The sequence below is a fragment of the Somniosus microcephalus genome, chromosome 6 (genome assembly GCF_052327205.1).
Source record: "Somniosus microcephalus isolate GS21.2 chromosome 6, FLI_Smic_1.0, whole genome shotgun sequence".
Classification (NCBI taxonomy): domain Eukaryota; kingdom Metazoa; phylum Chordata; class Chondrichthyes; order Squaliformes; family Somniosidae; genus Somniosus; species Somniosus microcephalus.
Window position 1 is genome coordinate 127353746 of NC_140992.1, and position 25934 is coordinate 127379679.

A 25934-nucleotide genomic window follows, 5' to 3' on the forward strand; every position below is an offset into this window, starting at 1 on the left:
GACTGTTGATAACAAGAAAAGAAAGACTTGCATTTATATAGTGCCTTTCACAGCCTCAAGATGTCCCAAAGCGCTTTACAGCCAATGATATACTTTTGAAGTGTAGTCACTATTGTAATGTGGGAAATGCGGCCACCAATTTGCACACAGCAAGCTCCCACAAACAGCAATGTGATAATGATCAGATAATCTGTTTTTTAAGTGTTAGTTGATGGATAAATATTGGCCAGGACACTGGGGCGAACTCCCTTGCTTTTCTTCGAATATCTGCATGGCATCTTTTGCGTCCACCTGAGAGCGCAGACGTGGCCTCAGTTTAATGTCTCATCTGAAAGACGGCACCTCTGACAGTGCAGCATTCCCTCAGTAACGCACTGGAGTATCAGCCTCGATTTTGTGCCCAAGTCTCTCAAGTAGGACTTGAATCCACAACCTTTTGACTCAGGCAAGAGGGCTGCCCACTGAGCCACAGCTGACACACATCGGGTGGGCATTCACTGCAGGAACAGGAATGGTGGCACAAGTGCACTCACTGGCACCCTGTGCTCAGGGAAGGCCTGACGACTGGAAAAACTTGGGTCTGCAGCTCCAGCTGGTGCTGCATCAGGCTGCTGAACTTAGATATTATGAGACTGTCAGCTAATAAATTCTCCAAGTTCATGCTCATTTTCTGGGAAGTGCTATTGGCACACACGTATCTCGAGGGAATCAAAGGTTTCTCAACTGTTTGACGAGAAAGGCAGAATGCGACATTAGCTTTTGGGGGTGTGAGTTATTTGTAAATAACTGTTGACACCTCTATGGATCCACAGACTTCATAAGAAAGGTTCTGCAATAGCGCACATTGCATGGAATAATTAACTCAGTGTGGGAGGGATCCCAGACTGGTTTCTTTGATGGAATTCTATCCTTTGATTAAGCTGCTGTGTAATTATTATTCTATATATATATATATTCTTCCTTTTAATCTTTCTTTCTGTCGATGTTATGATGTGCATTACCTTTTAAGAGCAATGTGGAACTGATGGACCAGAGTTATACTGTCAACTATGATATCAAGGAATACTGCCATGAACATGGGAAGAGCTCCACTGACCTGCAGTTATCTGTCTACCAACATTAAATGATTAAGAATGGGAACTATTCCAATTGCTATGTTTCAAGCAATGTTAAGCAGAAACACTGAGCGACCAACTCCTGCAACTGCTCTTACACCACCTATCTAAATTCTGCTTTGCACTGACAGGAAATATCGGTGTAGTGTAACTGACCCATTAATTTCTGCATTGGAGTATATTTATAAAGTCTGCTAGCTTTATTTTGCAGCTGATGCAATCATAAAGGTAAGGCCATTTGACCCATCTACTTCACCCTTCCATAGGAACCCATGGTCCCCAGGCTATCTGGCCCCACGATTACACTACAGCCTCCAGTCCTTACTACCCACTGGAAAAGCATAGATTACAACTCTAACAAATGTGGAGCAAGATGTAATGGTGTTTAAGATTAGATTTAATAAACTAGCAACCAAGCTCACAGCCATAGTAATGGGTTTCTAAGAGAATGCAAAAGGTGATAGTGTATTGTGAGACTGCATTTTGGTGGGACTGCTTTGCTGGGGACCACTAGGAGTCTGCCAGAGGTCCCGAACTATTTGGCACCACAGCACGGAGACAGCGTCTAGTTCAATAAAGAAAATATGGTGGAGCATTAATTTGCTGCCATTATAACGGGGACTGTTCTGGTAAGTAATGGAAGTTAGAGGATTGTTACTTGGGAGTCACCAAGATTTGGTCTTACACACCTAGATATAGGAATGAAATCAAGTACAATACCTATAACACAAGGTAAAGTGGAGGAGGCTGGCCTTGGAGACTATGCAGTGAGGTGACATTTTACTTTATCCCACGAAACCTCTAATGGACGACTGTGGAAACTGTTTTTATTTTCAGAACATTTCCCTCACACTCGACACTGTGAAAAGTAAACACAATGTGTGAGTTAATGGACACATTAAGAACGAGCAGAAGTTTGAACTGAAATCTCTGGAGGTCAGAAACGAGAGAAAAAAATATTATTTGAACTCAGGTCATTGACTTTTGTCATCATGCTGTACAGGCTTCGTGGTGAATATTGATTGAGACTGATGGCTATTCCCGCAACATCTGTGGTTATAAGGACCACGTCTATGACTCTGCGCTGTTCCTAGAAGTAAGAAACGTAGGTACAATTTAAAATTCTACTGTGCAATTAATTCCTTCTATCAGTATAAAATATCTTTTTTATCCAATTTTTCCCAAATTTTCTCTCCTCTTGCACTGATTCTGAGGATGTCAGTCACCTTTGTGTATCTTCCCAAGTGACCATTCTTAATGTGTGAGCCTGGAGAATGAGCACTGGCAGGCTATTCAACTGTAGGAGCCTCAGAGCCAAACACAATCCTGTCCTTGCCTGATGGCCACACTGAGCAGGAGTCACTGAATATGATCAGGAGAGGGAACCCTGGCGCTTTCTCCTCCAGAAGCCCAGGGACACTTAACCCAGTTGCAGTGCCCCTGCTGCCAACCATGCCTGAGTTCAACAACTAGGCCAGGATTCAAGCCTGGGACTTTCCTGGTCTGTATGGCTGGAAAAGTGCACTTACCAACAGAGCCATATGGTAGTGGCTGAATCAATTTTCTTTTAGAAACATTTTTCTTTAAATAAGCATGGATGATGACGTGGGCTGGGAGGGAAATTAGCACTCCAACCTGTTAAAACAAAATCCAGAGTTCAAAGCAAAGGCGCCAACCGCATCTTCTCTCTACTGCCCACAGGGATCAGCCACTTCTCAAGGATACTGACTTAAAAATTGGAGCTCGCCTGAATTGGTGCATGATCCCAATGCCTTGCACACCACCCACCATATTGGACCCTTAGGCTCTGTATTTCTATCCCTATCTCTGTAACCTCCTCCAGCCCTACAAACCTCCGAGATTTCTGCGCTCCTCCAATTGTGGCCTGATGCGCATTCCCAATTTCCATTTCTCTGCCATTGCCAGCTGTGCCTTCAGCTGCCCAGGCCCTAAACTCTGGAATTCCCTCCCTAAACCCCTCCGCCTCTCTACCTCTCTCTCCTCCTTTAAGTTGCTCCTTAAATCCTATCTCTTTGACTAAGCTTTTGGTCACCTGTGCTAATATTTTGTTACGTGGCTCTGTGTCAACTCCTTGGGATGTTTTCCTACGTTAAAGACACTATATAAATGCAAGTTGTTGTTTTTAGGCGCAAGTTTTACACCTGTAAAACAGGCACAGCACAATCCCATTTCTAGGCCATGATCTCTCCCTTCTCCTCCCTTTACTGTTGAAAGGAATCAAATGGTGGAATAAAACCAGTGGAAATGGCCAGCAGAAGATTGTAGTTCCTTACTACCATGTGATTTTCTTTAAAAGAGATTGTGTGATCTCTGCTTGAATCACAGACCGAATAGATGTAAATGCAACTGTTTATTGTGCTCTGTCACACCTGCTCTGAGATGCATCCTGTTCAGTGAGTTGAAGAACCTTTTTTTATGAGCACAACATTTTCACATACCTTGTAAATAATATAACGTTAAACATTCTCCTTTTGAAGAAAAAAAATCTTGGATTCCAGGTTTAGGAATATGCAAATTCCCCACTGAGATCGCAATCAGCCAGCGACACAAAGAATGTACTAATCTACCTTTTTTTTACCATTTCCAAATGTAAGCAGGAATCAGGTATAAAAGGGGATGGGAGAGAAGGGGAGCGAATTGATGGATGGGTGGACAGATGAATATAAATGAACAGGCATGATTAGAGGAAAAAATATTTTCTCTCCTTTTATTCAGTAGATCAGTGGGTTTTGTTATGTGTAATTCCCTTATATCAGGACAGACAGGGAATAAACCTTCATGTAAATCATTTCACCAACTGGAACCCTATTAAAACCAGAGTTTTATTCTCTCTCCTTCTGACTGCAGCGCGAGATTCCCATTTCCTTATCAGTTCATTCACCCTTTACATTTCTGAAATTAGAAAATTTTCTACCCCCCTCCCAACCCCAGAATTCAGCACCTGATCTGAAGGGGGGCGGGGGGGGGTGGGGGTTACAGCCCCGCTCTCTCTCTTTAAAAAAATACGAACCAGATCCAATTACAGATAGTGCCCGGAAAAAATAATAATGTAGGACTGATGTCTGCTTGATATTAAGGTATTAAGAGGCAGAAAGCCCGAGTGAAACAATGAATTGTCCAAAATCAGAACTTCGGATAGCCTGGCTCGCACATAACCGGGTTAATTCACAGTCTTTATATTGATGTCATGTGCTCGTAGCATCAACAAGGGTTTAAAAAAAACTCATTAGTTAAAGACACGAGATGTTTCACCCTGCATCCCGAACCCTACACGCTGCATCACATAGACTGAGCTGCCTTGTACATGTAGTGTTTGCCTGGTGCCAGTGATAGCTGGGGTACTGCTGGCTGTCCCCCCTGCCGTTCTGGGTCCAGTCTTAAACACCCTCTGAATCTCAGTACAATTTGTTACATCAATAATGACAGTGCAGGCTTAGCATTTCATGGAGAGGGACAAAACCCGAAGACTTCTTCTAATCTCAGATATCCCATTAAACGTGCAGTTTTAAAATGTGAAGCATATTTCCCTTGTGAACTCAAATTACGAAATTGTCCCGCATTCAAGGCATAGCAGAATGTGATCCTTTAATTAATAATTGCGATTGTTTTTAACCGTTTTCTGTGATCTTTGCTGTAAAATTACATCCAGGGATAGACGCCTACATCTGAAAATTAGCAAGGGCTTTTTATTTATTGCAATTTATTTTTTGGCGGTGGGGGGATTTGAGGGGGGAGAGAGAGCGGAGGTTGCCGAGTGCCTGAGAAATCTCACCGGGCGCCAGTCCATGTCGCTGTACTTTTTTTTTTACTTTTATCACTAAATTAAGCATATAAATTACATTAAAGCACCCGACTGTCGTATTAAATTAAATAAAATAAAGGCCAATTATCCGCTCCTTTTATGTGACGCGAGGCTGCAGCCCAGTTTGAAAGGAGTCCGGGGGAGATAAGGAAGATTGAATTGAACATATGATCCACTGACTTTTTTGTCCGGCGAATATAAAAACGCCGGAGACGCAGTTAAAGGAAGATCTATAGGCTCGCTGCGATTCGACTGTGCAATTCCCCTTGTGATATAACAGAGCTCTTTCGATATGCAAGAGGCGGTTTTATTAATGAACGTCGTCTATATTCGGCAATTTAAAATAAACATAAAATATGGCAACGGTTTCTTCAAGGGGGGTTTAGATGGTCTGTGTGGTGCCTGATACTATGTGGCCCTCCCCAACACACACACACACACCTTGTTAAATATATATGGTTATATATACACACAGGTATAGAATCCAGATGTTATATGATTAACCCTTTGAAAACTGCAAGATTTTCGTTTCGTTCCTGGAAAGGTTTCCCCAATTCTTCCCCACCAAGAAAAAAATAATGATCTTGAAAATTGAAAAGCAACATGAAAGCAGCAGTCGAACGGATAGGACCTTACACCCTTTGCTTCTGAAAAACGCCATGCAGAAAATTCTGATTTTTTTTTGTGTGATGCCTTTTCACTGGACTGAACAAAACTTCAAAGTGTCCGCATATCACACCCACAAGTAGTGACTTCGCTACCCATCCTGTTACATACAGCTCTGACTGCAAGTACATAAGAGGAGTCCACTGCCTATCCCTCTGTGTGTCCGCGACCGTGTGCCTGTTATTGTATAGTAGATCGGAACACAAAAGGTCAGAAATCAATGCAGACTCGCAAATGAAATATATTTATGTGGTCAGTGAAACTGCTATTGATAGCTAAACCACACCAGGATATTTCAGAGTATGAGGATGCTACTTCTGTTGGCGCAAGTCGTGCACAAAAAGACTCATTGTGTAGATAGTATAAATTTAGCCAGCAACATCATTTACATAGGAATAATGTTTTAGTCCATGTGTTACTGCACAAATATAAATGTCATCTTTAATACATTTTTTGCAAAAAAGGGGGAAATAGTCTGTAAAAGGGGAGGACAGAGCAATATTATATTCTAATATTCCAGAGATGAATTTGCATGCTTTAAGATTAACACTAAAAAAAACTCCATATTCAGTCCCATCGAGTATCACCATAAATTACAGGGCCCAGATAAGGGCTGGAGAATGTAATAAGGCACGAGATGCTGTTTTTATATTGAATTGCACCTTGGGCGATAGTGCAGAATACAGAGGAAAAAAACTTCTCCGAGCATATGTTCTTGGCAGATAAGTAAACAATCTGGATGTGAAATGAAAATTTTAATTAGGGAAGTAATACCATTACACCTCAGTGTGCTAATCCTATACCCACCACCGTGACACTACACAACCCCATAAGCAGAGAGAGAGGGAAAATCCAGCCTCACACAACGTTTCCCCACAAACCAATTGTTTTCATATTTTACTTCTTTGAATTAATGTCGTGTTACACCGTCTGTAATTATTAATTCCGTGACTCCCTCTTATTAAACGTTGCACCCGTCAATATGTTTCATGTTATCCTTTAACTGGCACATTTGATATGCTTCTGGTATTCGCTCATACTCACTGTTACTTGTAATTATACCAAGGTATTTGCATCTGAGAGGCTCATTTAACGTTTTTTTCCTCTCTGACTGATCTTCGGTTTTTCTTCACTTTGAAATTCTAATAATCATTCCTGACCCCGGCAAGGCTTTTGCAAGAGATGATTTGATCCCTCAAATCATTAACAGCAGGCATTCGCTCGGTTTTAACAGATTATTCAACATTAATGGGAGTCTAAAAGAATTGAGAACGACTGTGCTTTTTTTTAACATAAACGAATGAAGTGAAATCTGCAACACAAAAGGGCGAGAGGGAAGGTAATGGGGCAGTGAAGAGAGAGCAGGAACAAATGAAGATGGGAAAACAACAAAACACCATGGACAACAAAAACAGGGGAACCATACAGGAATTATCATGTGTTTCGACGTGTTTCTGGTTTATTGACAAACTGAAATCCGTCAGCGTTTGTGTAAGAAAATGTCAAGTGTGTATTGAATGTGAGGGTAAATAAGTGTTTTAGTGGAGTTAGACTGACAACTTTCTGGCACCCTGAACTAACCGCAGTGGGAGTCAGTACTGTCATCAGCTGAGCAGGGACTGAACGCACTCACTTCCCTTTCTGCCTCACATCTCGCCACTCCGGCAGATTGCTTGCTTTCCCACCCATCGCTTTTGGTCAGCCAGGTAGTAATGAGGTGACTCGCACGCAAGGCAAACATCACCGCACCACTCAAAAAGTTGATTCATTCATTTGTTAAAAATATAATTGAAATTTGCAACAATCCTTTTTTCAGGCACTTTTTAACAGACTTAACATCAAAATTAGAATTAGAAAAGTAAAATTCGATTTGACAAAACTCCTTGCGGCAGCGCTAGTCATCATTTTAATATGTTAAAACTTGTTGCCACATCATTCAAGAAGTGTGTGAAGGTGCCTAAGAAGAAGGTGCACAGCATTCGAAGTTTTCCAGATATCTCTCTGAAACTATCATTTTAAGATCTGGAGAATGTTTTTACACAGAATTTCAGACGTTGCATCTGATAGTTCAGCTTTTTATATCCTTGTTCTCCCTTTCTCTGAAATCCCCAATCTAGTTTCTGGCTGTCTAGCCCTCTATAGCTGCGATCAGATTCCTAATCCGATTTGATTTACCGTGGCCCGTCATTTAGCAGCATTCCAATTGAGTTGTTTATCCCGGGTGTTTATATATCCCGCCAGGTGGCCCTTGTGTGAATGCAAGTGGGACCGGACGAGGTGATCCGCCTATGCATTGTAGGTATTAGATGAAGTAGGGTGGGAGGAGGCTCGGGTGGAGCATAAACACCAGCATAGATTGAGCCGAATGGCCTGTTAATTCTATCTCATTTCAATGTTTGCCTCATTAAAGGCAACAGTCACACACAGCAAAGGTATGCGGATGCCCTTCCAGTTCATAGCGTTCCACCTTTAATTCTTTTACAGCGCTCCTTCCTTGTAATATCTTATTTATTATTTTCTTCGCTTTTTTTCCCGATGCTCTCCGCATTACGTTTTCCGCCTTGGCTAGTTATTCACTTTCCCTTGGCCCACATTGCCAAAGTACTGTGGACCCAGGCAACGACAAGCCGTGCGGAGTGACGGCGAATGGGTTCTGAAGTACCATATTATTGTAACCTGAAACCCCGCGCTAAGTGTTTGGAAATACGACTGCTAAGGTGTGCTATGTGTACCTGTCTGTTTAATGATTTTATTTTCGTTTTTCTTTAACAAAAAAGAGGTGGTTTCTAGATGAACTGGTTTGACAGGAGTTAATTCCCCTGCGGGGTTCCTGGACTCGACAAGTGACATCAGACTTTAGACATCAGTTCATTCGGGTGTCAAGTCGATTAGCAAACCAGATTTGTTTTGTTAAAAAAGGGTATTGCTTGTTAAAGTGTGAATGAACCAGTCTGATGGGATTAATCGGGGAGTTAAATAATCTGTTAAAAGCGGCCTCTGTTTTTTGAAGTGATAATAATGATTTCGGGCAATTCATTGCAGCCTCTTCAGTTTCGGTATGGACACGTTTAGGGTCAGTTTTTGACACTGTAACTGGACCATGTTTTCTGATGTTTTAATTGGGTGCGAAATGACCATTCGTCATCTACGGGATTTTAACATTTCAAACAACACCAACTCTGCACATTTACAAACTTCAACTCGGACCTGTGCATCTCCGCTTGGGTACTGGGCACCTGGAGAGGAATTGGGGGAGGAACAGGACATTTTTCATATCTTTGAAAACTGGCCTTTTGTTTGTTTTATATATTGCGTATTAAACACGGTGTTACTATGCGTTTACTGAAATTACCAGATTACAACAGATGTTAATCTGGGCAGATGAGGCGCGGACACTGAGCTATATGTGATATCCAATTCAATAGCAAAATACTGCGGATGTTGGAAATCTGAAATAACAACAGAAAACGCTGGAAAAACTCAGCAAGCCAGGCAGCATCCGTGGAGAGAGATACAGAGTTAACGTTAACTCTGTTTCTCTCTCCACTGATGCTGCCTGGCTTGCTGAGTTTTTCCAGCGTTTTCTGTTGTTATTTGTGATATGCAATTCTTTGGCAGTGACTGTCAATCGGTCTTAAACCACAGGATAAAGCCATAAAAAACTCCTGTTTCCCCTGCCCTTTTTTCTGTTTTGTGTTAGTGTACTAAACTTCATTCTTAGAAAACGCTCACAGCCTCCACCCTTCACTGTTCAAACCTGTTGCTAAGACCTCTTGTTTCTGACACTTATTGTGTTACTAATTAGTCTGTGATGGAGTGTTTTTTTTGTCATGTAAAAATAGCAGGAATCAGCTTTCCGAATTCTTTTTTGTTCAGTACTGTTTTGTAGATATTCTGACCCCCGTCTCCGAATCGTCTGCTGTTGTGCCTCACATTCAGAGCTCCAGTGTATTTTGATTTTGCCCTTTTGCACTGTTTCTTCCTGACACACTCGCCACACGGACACCTTTGGATAGAATGAAGCACAATACACACGTACACGCCTATTGATATTCGCTACAACCAGATGGGCGATTGCAGCCCCTTATTGAAAAAGGCTCATCAGCAAATAAGAGTCGAGTCCCCACCGCTAACACTTTTTGTATTTGTAAAGGCGACTCATTATGCTTTTGCACAATATGACACTGCTCGATTTAAATCCTTTTATCTACCCTTCATCCCATGTTGTGGGTGAGTGAGTGCAATGGCAGCTTGAGATATGACAGCGAAAAATGCGACAGAGTAAAACCATCTCAAGTTGGGAATGTGGAAAAATAAGGGCGGGCGAATATGTTCTATCAGAGCTGAAGCGAGATAAAGAATTAGAAAGTCTCTGAAACAAGCATCGGCAAAAAGAAATACAATTTAAAATAGATTTAAAAATATGAATGCTATTAGCTATTCGACCCAGCCTGATGTCCTTTTGATCTCAAACCCCTGGGTGTGTTTTAAATTAGGTTAAAGAGTCCATTACCTGAAATCTTTAATTAATATGTGCCAAGACCCGCACGTTAACCTGGCCTGGAATCTACACATAAGCAAGCGGTCTGGGTGACTATGATCCCCGGCGTCCACAGCTCCAAACAGCCGCCCTGCTTCACATTTTCAGTGGGTGGTAGTGGTGGGGGGATATAGTCCGGCCGTTTGCTTTCCCTCTTCACAATAATATTCGCGTTAAGGTGTCTTCCTTACTCAACAAGAACATTCATAGTTTAATAAATACAAAAACAAACCAGCCCGTGAGAAAGTCAGTTTGTCTTCTATTAACTTCAAGATCGACATATCGCATAGTTGGTTAAAACATGTTTATAAATCTAACCATGAAAGTTAAAAGTTGCACTGGATGCATTAAAGGCGCGTTAATGTACCATTTCCTGCACATTCTAATCCCATTGACACTCCTCTCAGGCATTTATGAGATTATACTGTGAAATATTTATTGTGAGTTCAAACGTGGGTCGATTCCAGTTTCCAACAAACATACTATATTCTGCATATATTATTTTTTTGTAGACAGCTTGTCTTTATTTAAAACATTGCCTTTGTTCAACAATTGAACAGAGTACGAGGTAAAATCCTTCTGGATACAGCTTGTTTTCGAGACATACTTGTTTTTCTTAAAACATACTTAAATAGTCATTTTTAAAAAAATAAGCAACGTTGTTGACTTCACGCCTGAAGTTCGGTCTGAAATCAAAACCGTGACCAGTTCCACTGGACCACCAGAAACCAAAAGTGAGGACTATCTTTAACATAACGTAGGCACTCCATTCTTACTCTGCCCGTTTTCGTTAAGATATAAACCACCCCTCACTTATCGTTCATTTTAAAAGTTATCTCTCAATTCCTATCGAAATTGGAAAATCGTCTAGTGATTACTGCATGGTGGCAACGTTTTAAAACAAGTCTCGTTTTTTGATGTGCAAAAGGAAATTTGAGGACTTGAAAGAATTCAGTTTCAAAACAAAAAAGACCACGTGGTATTATAGACCAATATACATGATAATAAATAAAACCGAAACTGCTATTTTTTTTAAGTGGCAGCTTTTCAAACAGAACATTTACAATTTTACAGTCGGTCATCCGCCGTCAGTAGCACACCCAAGTCTCATGCTACAAACAGTCATGATTCAGAATCCGTCTCAAAGTTCCCTTCTTTTAGAGTCTGTCGCCAGACTAGGACAAAGTTTCGATTTGTAGAGCCTTTACTGTACATGCAATGTAAAATCTAAGATCAGAGGCAGTCTTTTTTATTATGATTTTTTTTCTCTCCTTTTTTTTAATGTGGTTTACATTGCAAGTTGCTTATGCCGGAGTCGGGAGAGATCTATCCCAAAGTTCTGTTCCTTTTTTTGTTCCATTAATGTTCCGGCGGGAATCCCTCCAAGCCTCAGCGTTTGGATCATTTCAGATGTCAGTCTTTTTGCTGTTGTTGTTTGTGTTGGACATGCAATGTAGAATTCAAGTTCACAAGATAAGTCTTTTTTCTGTTGTAGTTGTCTTACATAGCGGCTGCGTGCGCCGAAGCGTAAGGGTCTATCCCACCTTTGGTCATCCCCGGGAAAAGTATGTAAGCAACGGGGGGCTGTAAACTCGAGGCGGACCAGGCGGTACAGTTACAGGGGACCACGTAGCCAGGGTTGGTGGGCGATGGGTGGGTGTGCGTGTGCTGGCTGGGGCAACTCAAACTCCCGAATGCTCCGCTTTGGTATCCCAGAGTGGACGCGTAGGGCAAGGTGGTGGCCAGGGTGTGGGGCACCTCGGTCATCTTCTGGATGGCGCTGGAGCCGAATTGGCTGGGGTCAAGCAAGGAGTAAGGCGCCGACGTCGGCGGGAGGAAAGCCCTGGCTTTCTCGGATGCGCCCAGGAGGGAGTCGGCGGCAGAGAGTCCTGCAGCCTTCAAGTGATCAGTGTCCCCGAGGTAAGGCAAAGGAAAGACATACCTGTCCTTCTTCAGGAGATTCTTGGGCTTGCGCCGGGGTCGGTACTTGTAGTCTGGGTGTTCTTTCATGTGCTGCGCTCTTAACCTCTTGGCTTCGTCGATGTAAGGTCTTTTCTCAGCTTCGGAGAGTAACTTCCACTCAGCCCCTAGTCTCTTACTGATCTCGGAGTTGTGCATTTTGGGATTGTCTTGGGCCATCTTCCTCCTCTGACCCCTCGACCAGACCATGAAAGCGTTCATCGGTCTCTTGATGTGGTCTGCGGGCTTGGACATTCTGGCGCAAAGAGGCGAGGAGAAACGATTGGCTTTGCAAATGACCACCCCGAGTAAAAACAGTTCACCTGCCGCTAAAACAACAACAACAAGATCTTCCTTAACAAATCATTGCAGCCCGCAGTCGAAAAGCAGGTTCCCTCGGTAGCAGGAGACGCTCCTTGTTAAATACAAAAAAACCTGAACCAACTCGTCTGGAGATTGCAAAGATCTGAGTTCTTCAGTTAAGTTGCTCCGATGATCTTTTTGGTTAGGGTACTTTTATTATATATTTCTTTCTTCTCTTGATTTTCTCTCTCTCTCTCTTCCTCCCCTTTGGAGGTGTCCAGCCAGCGAGAGCACCTGGACGGCAAATGAAGAGCAAACCTCGTGATTCGCAGCCAAGGAGCGGCGAAGTTCAAAGCTGCCGTCGGGTTTGTGGAGTGCGCCCGAGTCCGCACGCAAACTGACATAATCACGAGGCGTTCACCAAACTCCCTGGGCATCCAATCATGAGAGAGAGAGAGGGAGAATAATACTCATAGGAGAGAGAGAAAAGAAAGAAAAGATGGGAACTATTGTCCCCCCAAAAATAGAGGACGATTAACGAGAGAATAATTCACCCCCTTCATTACTTGTTAAAACACATGCACACACACACCTCGGAGTTTGAGATGATAATGTAGGCAGGCGCTTGTTTTATTAGAACAGCACCTGGAAATGTGAGATGCATTAAAAAAAATAACTATGCGTGACTGACTTTTTTTGGAGTGAGTCAGCGAGTGATGAGAAAAGTGAAGGGACTTTATAGACAAACAAAGCTTTTTTTCTCTGCTCGCCTTTGCATGGTGTTATATAAGCTGCACCTCACAGTCTGTAAATCACAGCCAGAGTCTCATTCCATCATGCAATCGGCCTTTTTTTACACACGTCCTTCCCCATCTTTGACTCAAAGGCTTTTAAATATGACAAATCGCTTATTACAATGGTTATTTTGCAATTAAGGATCGTTGAAATAACAATCTTTGCTATTTTAATACATGACCCTGTTTTAATAATTATTTCATGATTTGTATTGCGTGCGCCAGCTAATGTCATTTCCACAATAATCCATTAGTAAGTGACTCAGGGTGCTTTTTAGTTGGACTTTTTAATGGCTGACACTGCAAAGGCTTAAAAAGTCACCAGTTTATGATTAAAACAAGGCCAACTGAACGGCCAGAGACCGTTCTCTGTCCCCGGGACCATTGCTGTAACCCTGCACGGCGCCCAATGTTTAACTGGGTATGAAATACCAGCTCTTAATTCGTTAAGTTGCTCAGAGAAGAGACACCAGCTCTTAAAAAAATCCTAACATTTCTGAGCTGCCCCAGGTAACAACAGTAAGACGAACCCTCCCTTTTCAATGTTGGCTTGTTAGCAAGAGAGAAAAAACCTTGCAAATCCAAATTAAATCAGCTATCATGCACCATTTAATAAATAATTGCCTGGGAAATGCGGAGTTGCCCTTAGGGGAGTGTTTCTGAAATGGAAACAATTGTCCTAGGTTCCCCGAGGGAGCCGTGTGTGCCGGGCTGGTGACTCTTGCACCTGTCTACTGCTTGCTTCTATCGCCGTTCAGGGAATCACTGCAGAATGAAAGAGACTGCATCTCTCCGCTCTCTCAATTCCTGACCCGCTGCTAAATCCGGAGGTGCAACAGACGTGTCTCCCCCCATATTATTTTCCCTGTCGCTCTTCTCCCCCTGTGATCACTTTTTCCCCCTGTGATCACTTTCTCCCCCTGTGATCACTTTTTCCCCCTGTGATCACTTTTTCCCCCTGTGATCACTTTCTCCCCCTGTGATCACTTTCTCTCCCCTGTGATCACTTTCTCTCCCCTGTGATCACTTTCTCTCCCCTGTGATCACTTTCTCTCCCATGTGATCACTTTTTCCCCCTGTGATCACTTTCTCTCCCCTGTGATCACTTTCTCCCCCCTGTGATCACTTTCTCTCCCCCGTGATCACTTTCTGTCCCTGTGATCACTTTCTCTCCCCCGTGATCACTTTCTCTCCCCTGTGATCACTTTCTCTCCCCTGTGATCACTTTCTCTCCCTGTGATCACTTTCTCTCCCTGTGATCACTTTCTCTCCCTGTGATCACTTTCTCTCCCTGTGATCACTTTTTCCCCCTGTGATCACTTTCTCTCCCCTGTGATCACTTTCTCTCCCTGTGATCACTTTCTCCCCCTCTGATCACTTTCTCCCCCCTGTGATCACTTTCTCCCCCTGTGATCACTTTTTCCCCCTGTGATCACTTTCTCTCCCCTGTGATCACTTTCTCTCCCTGTGATCACTTTCTCCCCCCTGTGATCACTTTCTCTCCCTGTGATCACTTTTTCCCCCTGTGATCACTTTCTCCCCCCTGTGATCACTTTCTCTCCCTGTGATCACTTTTTCCCCCTGTGATCACTTTCTCTCCCCTGTGATCACTTTCTCTCCCTGTGATCACTTTCTCTCCCCTGTGATCACTTTCTCTCCCTGTGATCACTTTCTCTCCCTGTGATCACTTTCTCTCCCCTGTGATCACTTTTTCCCCCTGTGATCACTTTCTCTCCCCTGTGATCACTTTTTCCCCCTGTGATCACTTTCTCTCCCCTGTGATCACTTTCTCTCCCTGTGATCACTTTCTCCCCCTCTGATCACTTTCTCCCCCTGTGATCACTTTCTCCCCCTGTGATCACTTTTTCCCCCTGTGATCACTTTCTCTCCCCTGTGATCACTTTCTCTCCCTGTGATCACTTTCTCCCCCCTGTGATCACTTTCTCTCCCTGTGATCACTTTTTCCCCCTGTGATCACTTTCTCCCCCCTGTGATCACTTTCTCTCCCTGTGATCACTTTCTCCCCCCTGTGATCACTTTCTCTCCCCTGTGATCACTTTCTCCCCCCTGTGATCACTTTCTCCCCCTGTGATCACTTTCTCTCCCCCCTGTGATCACTTTTTCCCCCTGTGATCACTTTCTCTCCCCTGTGATCACTTTCTCTCCCTGTGATCACTTTCTCCCCCCTGTGATCACTTTCTCTCCCTGTGATCACTTTTTCCCCCTGTGATCACTTTCTCCCCCTGTGATCACTTTCTCTCCCCTGTGATCACTTTCTGTCCCTGTGATCACTTTCTCCCCCTGTGATCACTTTCTCCCCCCTGTGATCACTTTCTCTCCCCTGTGATCACTTTCTCTCCCCTGTGATCACTTTCTCTCCCCTGTGATCACTTTCTCCCCCTGTGATCACTTTCTCTCCCTGTGATCACTTTCTCTCCCCTGTGATCACTTTCTCCCCCCTGTGATCACTTTCTCTCCCCTGTGATCACTTTCTCTCCCCTGTGATCACTTTCTCCCCCTGTGATCACTTTCTCCCCCCTGTGATCACTTTCTCTCCCCTGTGATCACTTTCTCTCCCCTGTGATCACTTTCTCTCCCCCTGTGATCACTTTCTCCCCCCTGTGATCACTTTCTCCCCCTGTGATCACTTTCTCCCCCCTGTGATCACTTTCTCCCCCCTGTGATCACTTTCTCTCCCTGTGATCACTTTCTCCCCCTGTGATCACTTTCTCCCCCTGTGATCACTTTCTCTCCCTGTGATCACTTTCTCTCCCCCCTGTGATCACTTTCTCTCCCTGTGATCACTTTCTCCCCCTGTGATCACTTTCTCCCCCTGTGATCACTTTCTCCCCCCTGTGATCACTTTCTGTCCCTGTGATCACTTTCTCTCCCCCTGTGATCACTTTCTCTCCCCCGTGATCACTTTCTCTCCCCCTGTGATCACTTTCTCTCCCCCTGTGATCACTTTCTCCCCTGTGATCACTTTCTCCCCCCTGTGATCACTTTCTCCCCCCTGTGATCACTTTCTCTCCCCCCTGTGATCACTTTTTCCCCCTGTGATCACTTTCTCTCCCCTGTGATCACTTTCTCCCCCCTGTGATCACTTTCTCTCCCTGTGATCACTTTTTCCCCCTGTGATCACTTTCTGTCCCTGTGATCACTTTCTCTCCCCCTGTGATCACTTTCTCTCCCCCGTGATCACTTTCTCTCCCCCCTGTGATCACTTTCTCTCCCCCTGTGATCACTTTCTCCCCTGTGATCACTTTCTCTCCCTGTGATCACTTTCTCCCCCTGTGATCACTTTCTGTCCCTGTGATCACTTTCTGTCCCTGTGATCACTTTCTCTCCCCTGTGATCACTTTCTGTCCCTGTGATCACTTTCTCCCCCTGTGATCACTTTCTCCCCCCTGTGATCACTTTCTCTCCCTGTGATCACTTTCTCTCCCTGTGATCACTTTCTCTCCCCCTGTGATCACTTTCTCCCCCTGTGATCACTTTCTCCCCCCTGTGATCACTTTCTCCCCCTGTGATCACTTTCTCCCCCCTGTGATCACTTTCTCTCCCCTGTGATCACTTTCTCTCCCCTGTGATCACTTTCTCTCCCTGTGATCACTTTCTCCCCCCTGTGATCACTTTCTCCCCCTGTGATCACTTTCTCCCCCCTGTGATCACTTTCTCTCCCCTGTGATCACTTTCTCCCCCCTGTGATCACTTTCTCTCCCTGTGATCACTTTCTCCCCCCTGTGATCACTTTCTCTCCCTGTGATCACTTTCTGTCCCTGTGATCACTTTCTCCCCCTGTGATCACTTTCTCCCCCTGTGATCACTTTCTCCCCCTGTGATCACTTTCTCTCCCCTGTGATCACTTTCTCTCCCCTGTGATCACTTTCTCCCCCTGTGATCACTTTCTCTCCCTGTGATCACTTTCTCCCCCTGTGATCACTTTCTCCCCCTGTGATCACTTTCTCCCCCCTGTGATCACTTTCTCCCCCTGTGATCACTTTCTCCCCCTGTGATCACTTTCTCTCCCCTGTGATCACTTTCTCCCCCTGTGATCACTTTCTCCCCCTGTGATCACTTTCTCCCCCTGTGATCACTTTCTCCCCCCTGTGATCACTTTCTCCCCCTGTGATCACTTTCTCTCCCCTGTGATCACTTTCTCCCTTGTGATCACTTTCTCCCCCTGTGATCACTTTCTCCCCTTGTGATCACTTTCTCCCCCTGTGATCACTTTCTCCCCCCTGTGATCACTTTCTCTCCCTGTGATCACTTTCTCCCCCCTGTGATCACTTTTTCCCCCTGTGATCACTTTCTCCCCCTGTGATCACTTTCTCTCCCTGTGATCACTTTCTCCCCCTGTGATCACTTTCTCCCCCTGTGATCACTTTCTCCCCCCTGTGATCACTTTCTCCCCCTGTGATCACTTTCTCCCCCTGTGATCACTTTCTCTCCCCTGTGATCACTTTCTCCCCCTGTGATCACTTTCTCTCCCCTGTGATCACTTTCTCTCCCTGTGATCACTTTCTCCCCCTGTGATCACTTTCTCCCCCTGTGATCACTTTCTCTCCCTGTGATCACTTTTTCCCCCTGTGATCACTTTCTCCCCCTGTGATCACTTTCTCTCCCTGTGATCACTTTCTCCCCCTGTGATCACTTTCTCCCCCCTGTGATCACTTTCTCTCCCCTGTGATCACTTTCTGTCCCTGTGATCACTTTCTCTCCCCCTGTGATCACTTTCTCTCCCCTGTGATCACTTTCTCTCCCTGTGATCACTTTCTCTCCCTGTGATCACTTTCTCTCCCCTGTGATCACTTTCTCCCCCTGTGATCACTTTCTCTCCCCTGTGATCACTTTCTGTCCCTGTGATCACTTTCTCTCCCCTGTGATCACTTTCTCTCCCCTGTGATCACTTTCTCTCCCCTGTGATCACTTTCTGTCCCTGTGATCACTTTCTCTCCCCTGTGATCACTTTCTCTCCCCTGTGATCACTTTCTCTCCCCTGTGATCACTTTCTCTCCCCTGTGATCACTTTCTCTCCCTGTGATCACTTTCTGTCCCTGTGATCACTTTCTCTCCCCTGTGATCACTTTCTCTCCCTGTGATCACTTTCTGTCCCTGTGATCACTTTCTCCCCCCTGTGATCACTTTCTCTCCCCTGTGATCACTTTCTCTCCCTGTGATCACTTTCTCTCCCCTGTGATCACTTTCTCTCCCCTGTGATCACTTTCTCTCCCCTGTGATCACTTTCTGTCCCTGTGATCACTTTCTCTCCCCTGTGATCACTTTCTCTCCCCTGTGATCACTTTCTCTCCCTTGTGATCACTTTCTCCCCCTGTGATCACTTTCTCTCCCCCTGTGATCACTTTCTCTCCCCTGTGATCACTTTCTCTCCCCTGTGATCACTTTCTCTCCCTGTGATCACTTTCTCTCCCCTGTGATCACTTTCTCTCCCTCTGTGATCACTTTCTCTCCCCTGTGATCACTTTCTCCCCCTGTGATCACTTTCTCCCCCCTGTGATCACTTTCTCTCCCCTGTGATCACTTTCTCCCCCTGTGATCACTTTCTCTCCCCTGTGATCACTTTATCTACCCCTGTGATCACTTTCTCTCCCCCTGTGATCACTTTATCTCCCCTGTGATCACTTTCTCTCCCTGTGATCACTTTCTCTCCCCTGTGATCACTTTCTCTCCCCTGTGATCACTTTCTCCCCCTGTGATCACTTTCTCCCCCCTGTGATCACTTTCTCCCCCTGTGATCACTTTCTCTCCCCTGTGATCACTTTCTCTCCCTTGTGATCACTTTCTCCTCCCCCTGTGATCACTTTCTCTCCCTGTGATCACTTTCTCTCCCTGTGATCACTTTCTCCTCCCCCTGTGATCACTTTCTCTCCCCTGTGATCACTTTCTCCCCCTGTGATCACTTTCTCCTCCCCCTGTGATCACTTTCTCCCCCCTGTGATCACTTTCTCCTCCCCCTGTGATCACTTTCTCTCCCCTGTGATCACTTTCTCCCCCTGTGATCACTTTCTCCTCCCCCTGTGATCACTTTCTCCCCCCTGTGATCACTTTCTCCCCCCTGTGATCACTTTCTCTCCCTGTGATCACTTTCTCTCCCCTGTGATCACTTTCTCTCCCTGTGATCACTTTCTCTCCCCTGTGATCACTTTCTCTCCCTGTGATCACTTTCTCTCCCCTGTGATCACTTTCTCTCCCCTGTGATCACTTTCTCTCCCCTGTGATCACTTTCTCTCCCTGTGATCACTTTCTCTCCCTGTGATCACTTTCTCCCCCCTGTGATCACTTTCTCCCCCTGTGATCACTTTCTCCCCCTGTGATCACTTTCTCCCCCTGTGATCACTTTCTCTCCCTGTGATCACTTTCTCTCCCTGTGATCACTTTCTCTCCCTGTGATCACTTTCTCTCCCTGTGATCACTTTCTCTCCCTGTGATCACTTTCTCTCCCTGTGATCACTTTCTCTCCCTGTGATCACTTTCTCCCCCCTGTGATCACTTTCTCCCCCTGTGATCACTTTCTCTCCCCTGTGATCACTTTCTCTCCCCTGTGATCACTTTCTCTCCCCTGTGATCACTTTCTCCCCCTGTGATCACTTTCTCTCCCCTGTGATCACTTTCTCTCCCCTGTGATCACTTTCTCTCCCCTGTGATCACTTTCTCCCCCTGTGATCACTTTCTCTCCCATGTGATCACTTTCTCCCCCTGTGATCACTTTCTCTCCCCTGTGATCACTTTCTCCCCCTGTGATCACTTTCTCTCCCTTGTGATCACTTTCTCTCCCCTGTGATCACTTTCTCTCCCCTGTGATCACTTTCTCTCCCCTGTGATCACTTTCTCCCCCTGTGATCACTTTCTCTCCCCTGTGATCACTTTCTCCCCCTGTGATCACTTTCTCTCCCCTGTGATCACTTTCTCTCCCCTGTGATCACTTTCTCTCCCCTGTGATCACTTTCTCCCCCTGTGATCACTTTCTCTCCCCTGTGATCACTTTCTCTCCCCTGTGATCACTTTCTCTCCCTGTGATCACTTTCTCTCCCTCTGTGATCACTTTCTCCCCCTGTGATCACTTTCTCTCCCCTGTGATCACTTTCTCTCCCCTGTGATCACTTTCTCCCCCCTGTGATCACTTTCTCTCCCCTGTGATCACTTTCTCTCCCCTGTGATCACTTTCTCTCCCCTGTGATCACTTTCTCTCCCCTGTGATCACTTTCTCTCCCCTGTGATCACTTTCTCTCCCCTGTGATCACTTTCTCTCCCCTGTGATCACTTTCTCTCCCCTGTGATCACTTTCTCTCCCCTGTGATCACTTTCTCTCCCCTGTGATCACTTTCTCTCCCCTGTGATCACTTTCTCTCCCCTGTGATCACTTTCTCCCCCCTGTGATCACTTTCTCTCCCCTGTGATCACTTTCTCTCCCCTGTGATCACTTTCTCCCCCTGTGATCACTTTCTCTCCCCTGTGATCACTTTCGCTCCCCTGTGATCACTTTCGCTCCCCTGTGATCACTTTCTCTCCCCTGTGATCATTTTCTCTCTCATGTGATCACTTTCTCTCCCTGTGATCACTTTCTCTCTCATGTGATCACTTTCTCTCTCATGTGATAATTTTCTCTCCCCCCTGTGGTCACTTTCTCCCCCCCCCCCATCCCCTGAGATCTATTTACACAGGGGCCCTGCTTGTAAATCACCAACTGAGAAGACATGTTGACTCATTTTTATCAATATGTGCGATTCTCTATCATTGAAAATATAGATCGTTACACGAAGAATTCGGATAACTTTATAAACCCCCCGCATCCCGTTACTCCATAACAACTATTTTCCAATCATTTAATATACTTTAACAATTTCGGCACTTTCCCTACACCCGGTCTCCCGCTGCCAGCTGTTTATATTTTTTACAGACTAGCAAACCAAGGTTTAAGTAAGCTTCAGATTGTTTTAAACGGAACGCGACCGTTGTAAGAAAACATATCGAGTCGTGGTTTTGCATTTATTTTTGGTAAGTTTAAATATGCAATGTTCTTTTTGGGACGATTTACAAGGAACTGGAATGTTTCAATGCACGAAACACGAACAAATGGGAATCGCTCAGTTGTAATTGTCGTGTTTGCCTTAGGAGTTCGGGAGCTTCATGGAGTCAAGGAATTCGTGTTTGTCATTTAAACAAAAAAAAAACCCTCTTTCGTTAAATGTTCGTCTAATTTACAGAAATATGTATAACATACAATACTGACCGAGAGTGGTTCTTACATACACGCACACATACACAGATTCCGGGACATGTGTACGGGCTGCGTTTTATGGTATTGGGAATATTCCCGTGTTATCCCTTTTCCACGTGGAGTGGATCAGTTGAAGCTATGATACGGATAAAAGGAGCTCACCGTTTGTTTATGGGGTGGGGGAGATGTCACCTCCATAATACGGTCAGTGCACTAAATAAACAGACTGCCAGAACTCGGTACAACCACATTCATTTGCTTTGGTTGTTTCGTTTTATCAATGTCATTTCAGAATCTGTATTATCATTCACACCAGTTAGCGGTGTGAATATCGATCCATTGGGGGGAAATCAAACTTTTGTTAGCACCGATAGATTATATTTATCGGGTATATAGTCACCTCTTAGGAGCATCTTTGTCAAGTTTAGTTCTCATTTCAAATATTTATCAGCACCATAGTCTCGCATCTTAGATCAGTTCACATGTTTTATCTTCTCTCTCTCCCCCTTCGGCGCAATTCAGTTGGTTTCTTTGGACTAAACCACCGACAATACATAGACCAAAAACACGATGAAACGGAGGGATCCAGTAATCTGTAATTCTAGGAGGTTCACATACTTTACAAAAATAAAGATCGGACTAATCTAAAGTCCAATCAAACTCAGTTTTAAAATCACAATCCGATAGACGACAGGTGTTCTTTTGGCGAAATTCGGCCCAAGTTTCTCATTTTTGGAATATTACCCTCTAAACTCACTGCAATCAGAGATAGCAAACATTTTAAACCGGGCAAGGAGCACAGGCGGGTTTTAAAAATAGGTGCAAGTACCTACAGGCAGCAATTGCGTGTGTGTGTGTGAGAGAGAGAAATGATATCTTACTGGATGGGGTTAAGTGATGATTTGCCTCCGCCGACTGACGCAGGTTAATATTTCTGATCTGTCCCCAGCGCAGACTCCACACAGTTTTGTTTAACCGGGGGTTCTGATTTGCACACAATCTTACCCCACAATTAGCCGACAAATCCGGTTTGACGGGTTTTTTCTTTTGAATAAAATAAACGATGAAAACAAACCCAGAAGGGCGAGTTTACAAATAATCTGAGCAGGTGCCGGTTATATCACTGAAAGTAACATCAATAATAAGAGGGCTCTCGCCGTCACTGACTGGCCCCAGGGCTTTCTGCAGCCTTGTTCCTGTTAATTTTCCAAATGTTGCTCTCTTAAAATCATAATAAATGAAAGAAAAACTATTTAATCTGGCTCTATTTAGTGCTGGGGAACCGCAGGCTGATGTGGAGTCTCCTCAACACGTCAGTTATCACCTCGCAACAGTCAAACATTGTCAATCAGAAGTTAGAGAAATGTCAGAGCAAATCAATTTATTTCACCTCATGTTTTATTAAAACGTTATTTGCCGATGATTTGTACTTTACATTTTAATATTCCATTTCCATTTCAGCCGGCGTGTATTTTCCCATTTCGCCGAAGATATGATGCTGTATTTTTTTAACTGTTATATATCAGTTAGTAGCTAACTAGAGATTTTAATGTATTACATAGTGAACGGGTCTATCTACCTGAAGGCAATCCCATCCCGACCTTCTCCACCGGGAATTTGCTTTCCTATCATTATGTATTTATTAATTTCTTTACATCAATTTTTCAGACAAGAATAAATATTTAAACTTTGCAAAAATAGCTATAAAACGATGCATTTATTTCGTGCTCTTTAAACGTCTAATCGTTAACACAGAATTCTTTATCCAGCAGAGTTTAGATCGTGATTCGTCAGCCTACTTTAAGGGCATTATATGCAGTGTTAGATTTCAGCCAGCAAGCAGCACTCTATAAACACCTCACAAACTCCTGCCAGTCCTGCCAGTGGAGGTATTAAAGGTGAATTTTTTGAAATGAGGACACTTCCTTCTCATTTTCGTTAACTTTACTAATCGTGCATCGCCGGACAGATTTTAAAGAGACAGAGTTTTGTCTATTTTACAGCGCTTGTTTAGGTACACTCGCACAGAAACGGGCTTCTCCTGTTCAGAGAGTAGGCAAGGGATGACGCGTTCTATAAGGTTTGGGAATGGGAAGGATATTTGAGAAAGCAGGCGCAGAGATGATTCTGGGTATCAGGAGTTTTAAATTAGTTAAGGAAGTTGGACTGGCTTTTTTGGAGGGGGGATTTGGGAATGATCTGATTGAAGGGTTTAAATATTAATAGATATCTGTAAAATAGGAAGTTAGGAATAAGTTTGGAAGATAGACAACTTTTTTAATATACAAAGGCAAATTGACTTGTGGAGTAAGTGACGGGGAGGTCATTGGAACAGTTTTAATGGCTTCAAAGGACAATTAGAGGAACTCCTGGAATGATAAGGAATGAGGGATATGTGGAGAAGCTACAGTTGGGACCTACCAAAAAGGGAAACATTTGTTGAGCTTTACTGATCTTTTACAGAAAGGTCTTAGATTTAAAAAGCGTTTTCACGGACTCAGGACGGCCCAAAGCGCCATACAGCCAATAAAGTACCTTTGAATTGTTGTCACTGCCCTAATGAAGGGAAATCCAACAGCCAATTTGCCCACTGCAAGGTCCCACAAATAGCAATGAGATAAGTAACCAGATATTCTGTTTTCATGATGTTGGTTGAAGGATACATATTGGCCAGGTAACCTGGCGAACTTCCCTGCTCTGCTTCCAACAGTGCCACATCCCTGTTCAAAGCTGTTATGTAGTTTGCTTCCACTATTGCTTTTGGTCGAACGTTCCATGTTCGAACAACTATTTACATAAATAAAAAAACATCCTATGCAGTCTCCTTGGTTCTTTAGGCAACGATTTTAAATCTATGCCTTCTATTTACTGACTTGCCCACCAGAGGAAATTGTTTTTCTATGACAATCCAATATTCCAGGGATGCCCATACTATGATCCATCAGCCAGATGTAATCTACAATCCCAAGCAATTCAGTTCAGTTTCATCTTAGGTATTAGTTAGTAGCCCTATCAGTGTTCCCATTCTTGCCCCTGAGTCAGAAAGCCATGAGTTCAAATCTCACTCCAGACACGAGCACACAATCCAGGCTGACACTCTGGTGCAGTACTGAGGGAGTGCCACACTGTTAGAGGTGCCGACTTTCAGATGAGACGTTAAACCGAGGCCCTGTCTGCCCTCTCAGGTGGACACAAAAGATGTCATGGCACTATTTAGAAGAAGAGCAGAGAGTTCACCCTGGAGTCCTGGCCAAGTTTTATCCATCAAAAACACCTAAAACAGATGATCTGCTAATTATCACATTGCTGTTTGTGGGACCTTGCTGTGTGCAAATTGGCTGCTGTGTTTCCTACACTGAAATAGTGACTACATTTCAAAAGCAGTTAATTGGCTGTAAAGCACTCTGGGCATCATGTAAAATGCTTTATAAATGCAAGTTCTTTATTTCTGTTATTTCTAACTTGCTGGGTTGCCCTGCTTGAATCCTGGGTTTGTTTGAAGATTTCAATCAAACTGATACATGTATTCTGAACTACATGAGGTGACACAGATGTTTAAGAAATATGGCTGAATATAGCCTTTGGAATGCAATTGTGATGCTTTCACAGCTGAATGTTGATGTCAACTTATTGGTGGAATTTACTGTACAGCATATTATTTCATCTATCTATCTATCTATGTATGTATCTATCTACCTATCATCTCTGAATCTTCATTCCTCCATTCCTTCTGTTTCCTCTTTCCTTTCTTTATTAATTACCCCTTCTCCATCCTTAATTTACCAATCACTACACAAATATCCATCTATCTAGCTATTTATCAATCTTAAGCTCAAACGCAGACAACTGATATACTGTATACAATCCAATATATTAACATAACATCATCCATTATATATCATAATAATACATTCCTTTCTGGAATGTATACTCTGAAACATTAATATAATAATATTGATACAATGAACTCAAAGCTCTCTGGTAGGTTTTTAGTTAAAGAGCTTCTGATCTTTTCTATCTTTATGTACAAATATCCTATGATCCAACCAGTCAAATTGTAGATTTCATAGGATTTTCCGTAAGGGGGGATTTGCTGTAATAGTCACATTGTTGCAGCAAATTCTCCCTTGCGCAGACTTCCTCATTATCATCAGATGGTGAGGTTTGGATGTATGTTTTCATTGGGAGATGATCACATATAAGAAATGCATGTATGGGGTAATATGTGTGTGTTTGTGGGGGGCGTGGTAGTAAGTGAACAGCTATTGTAGAGAGTACGTAGAGAATAATGAAAATGATATGAAGGTCAAGGCAAGGTCATGCAATTCAGATTGCTGCCACTTAACCAACTTACCAACTAATTCTATTCCTTGCCCTCCTTCCTGTAGGCGATGACCTGTGCCAGGGTGTGGGTCCTGTCCTTCCTGTAGGTTCTGGTCTGTGCCAGGGTGTGGGACCTGTCCATTGTGTGGGTTCTGGTCTGTGCCAGGGTGTG

The 25934-nt window shown here is 44.0% G+C and overlaps 1 protein-coding gene across 1 annotated transcript; it reads right to left on the reverse strand.

Moving 5' to 3' along the window:
- Positions 1-10642: 10642 nt before the first annotated feature.
- sox14 (SRY-box transcription factor 14) lies at positions 10643-12995 on the reverse strand. Its single transcript, XM_085990772.1, has one exon. The coding sequence runs from the start codon at positions 12356-12358 to the stop codon at positions 11645-11647; it is 714 nt and encodes a 237-aa protein (XP_085846898.1). The 5' UTR covers positions 12359-12995; the 3' UTR covers positions 10643-11644.
- Positions 12996-25934: the final 12939 nt, after the last annotated feature.

Coding starts and splice junctions, on each gene's coding strand:
- sox14 (XM_085990772.1), bottom strand. CDS start 12,358: ATGTCCAAGCCCGCAGACCACATCAAGAGACCGATGAACGCTTTCATG.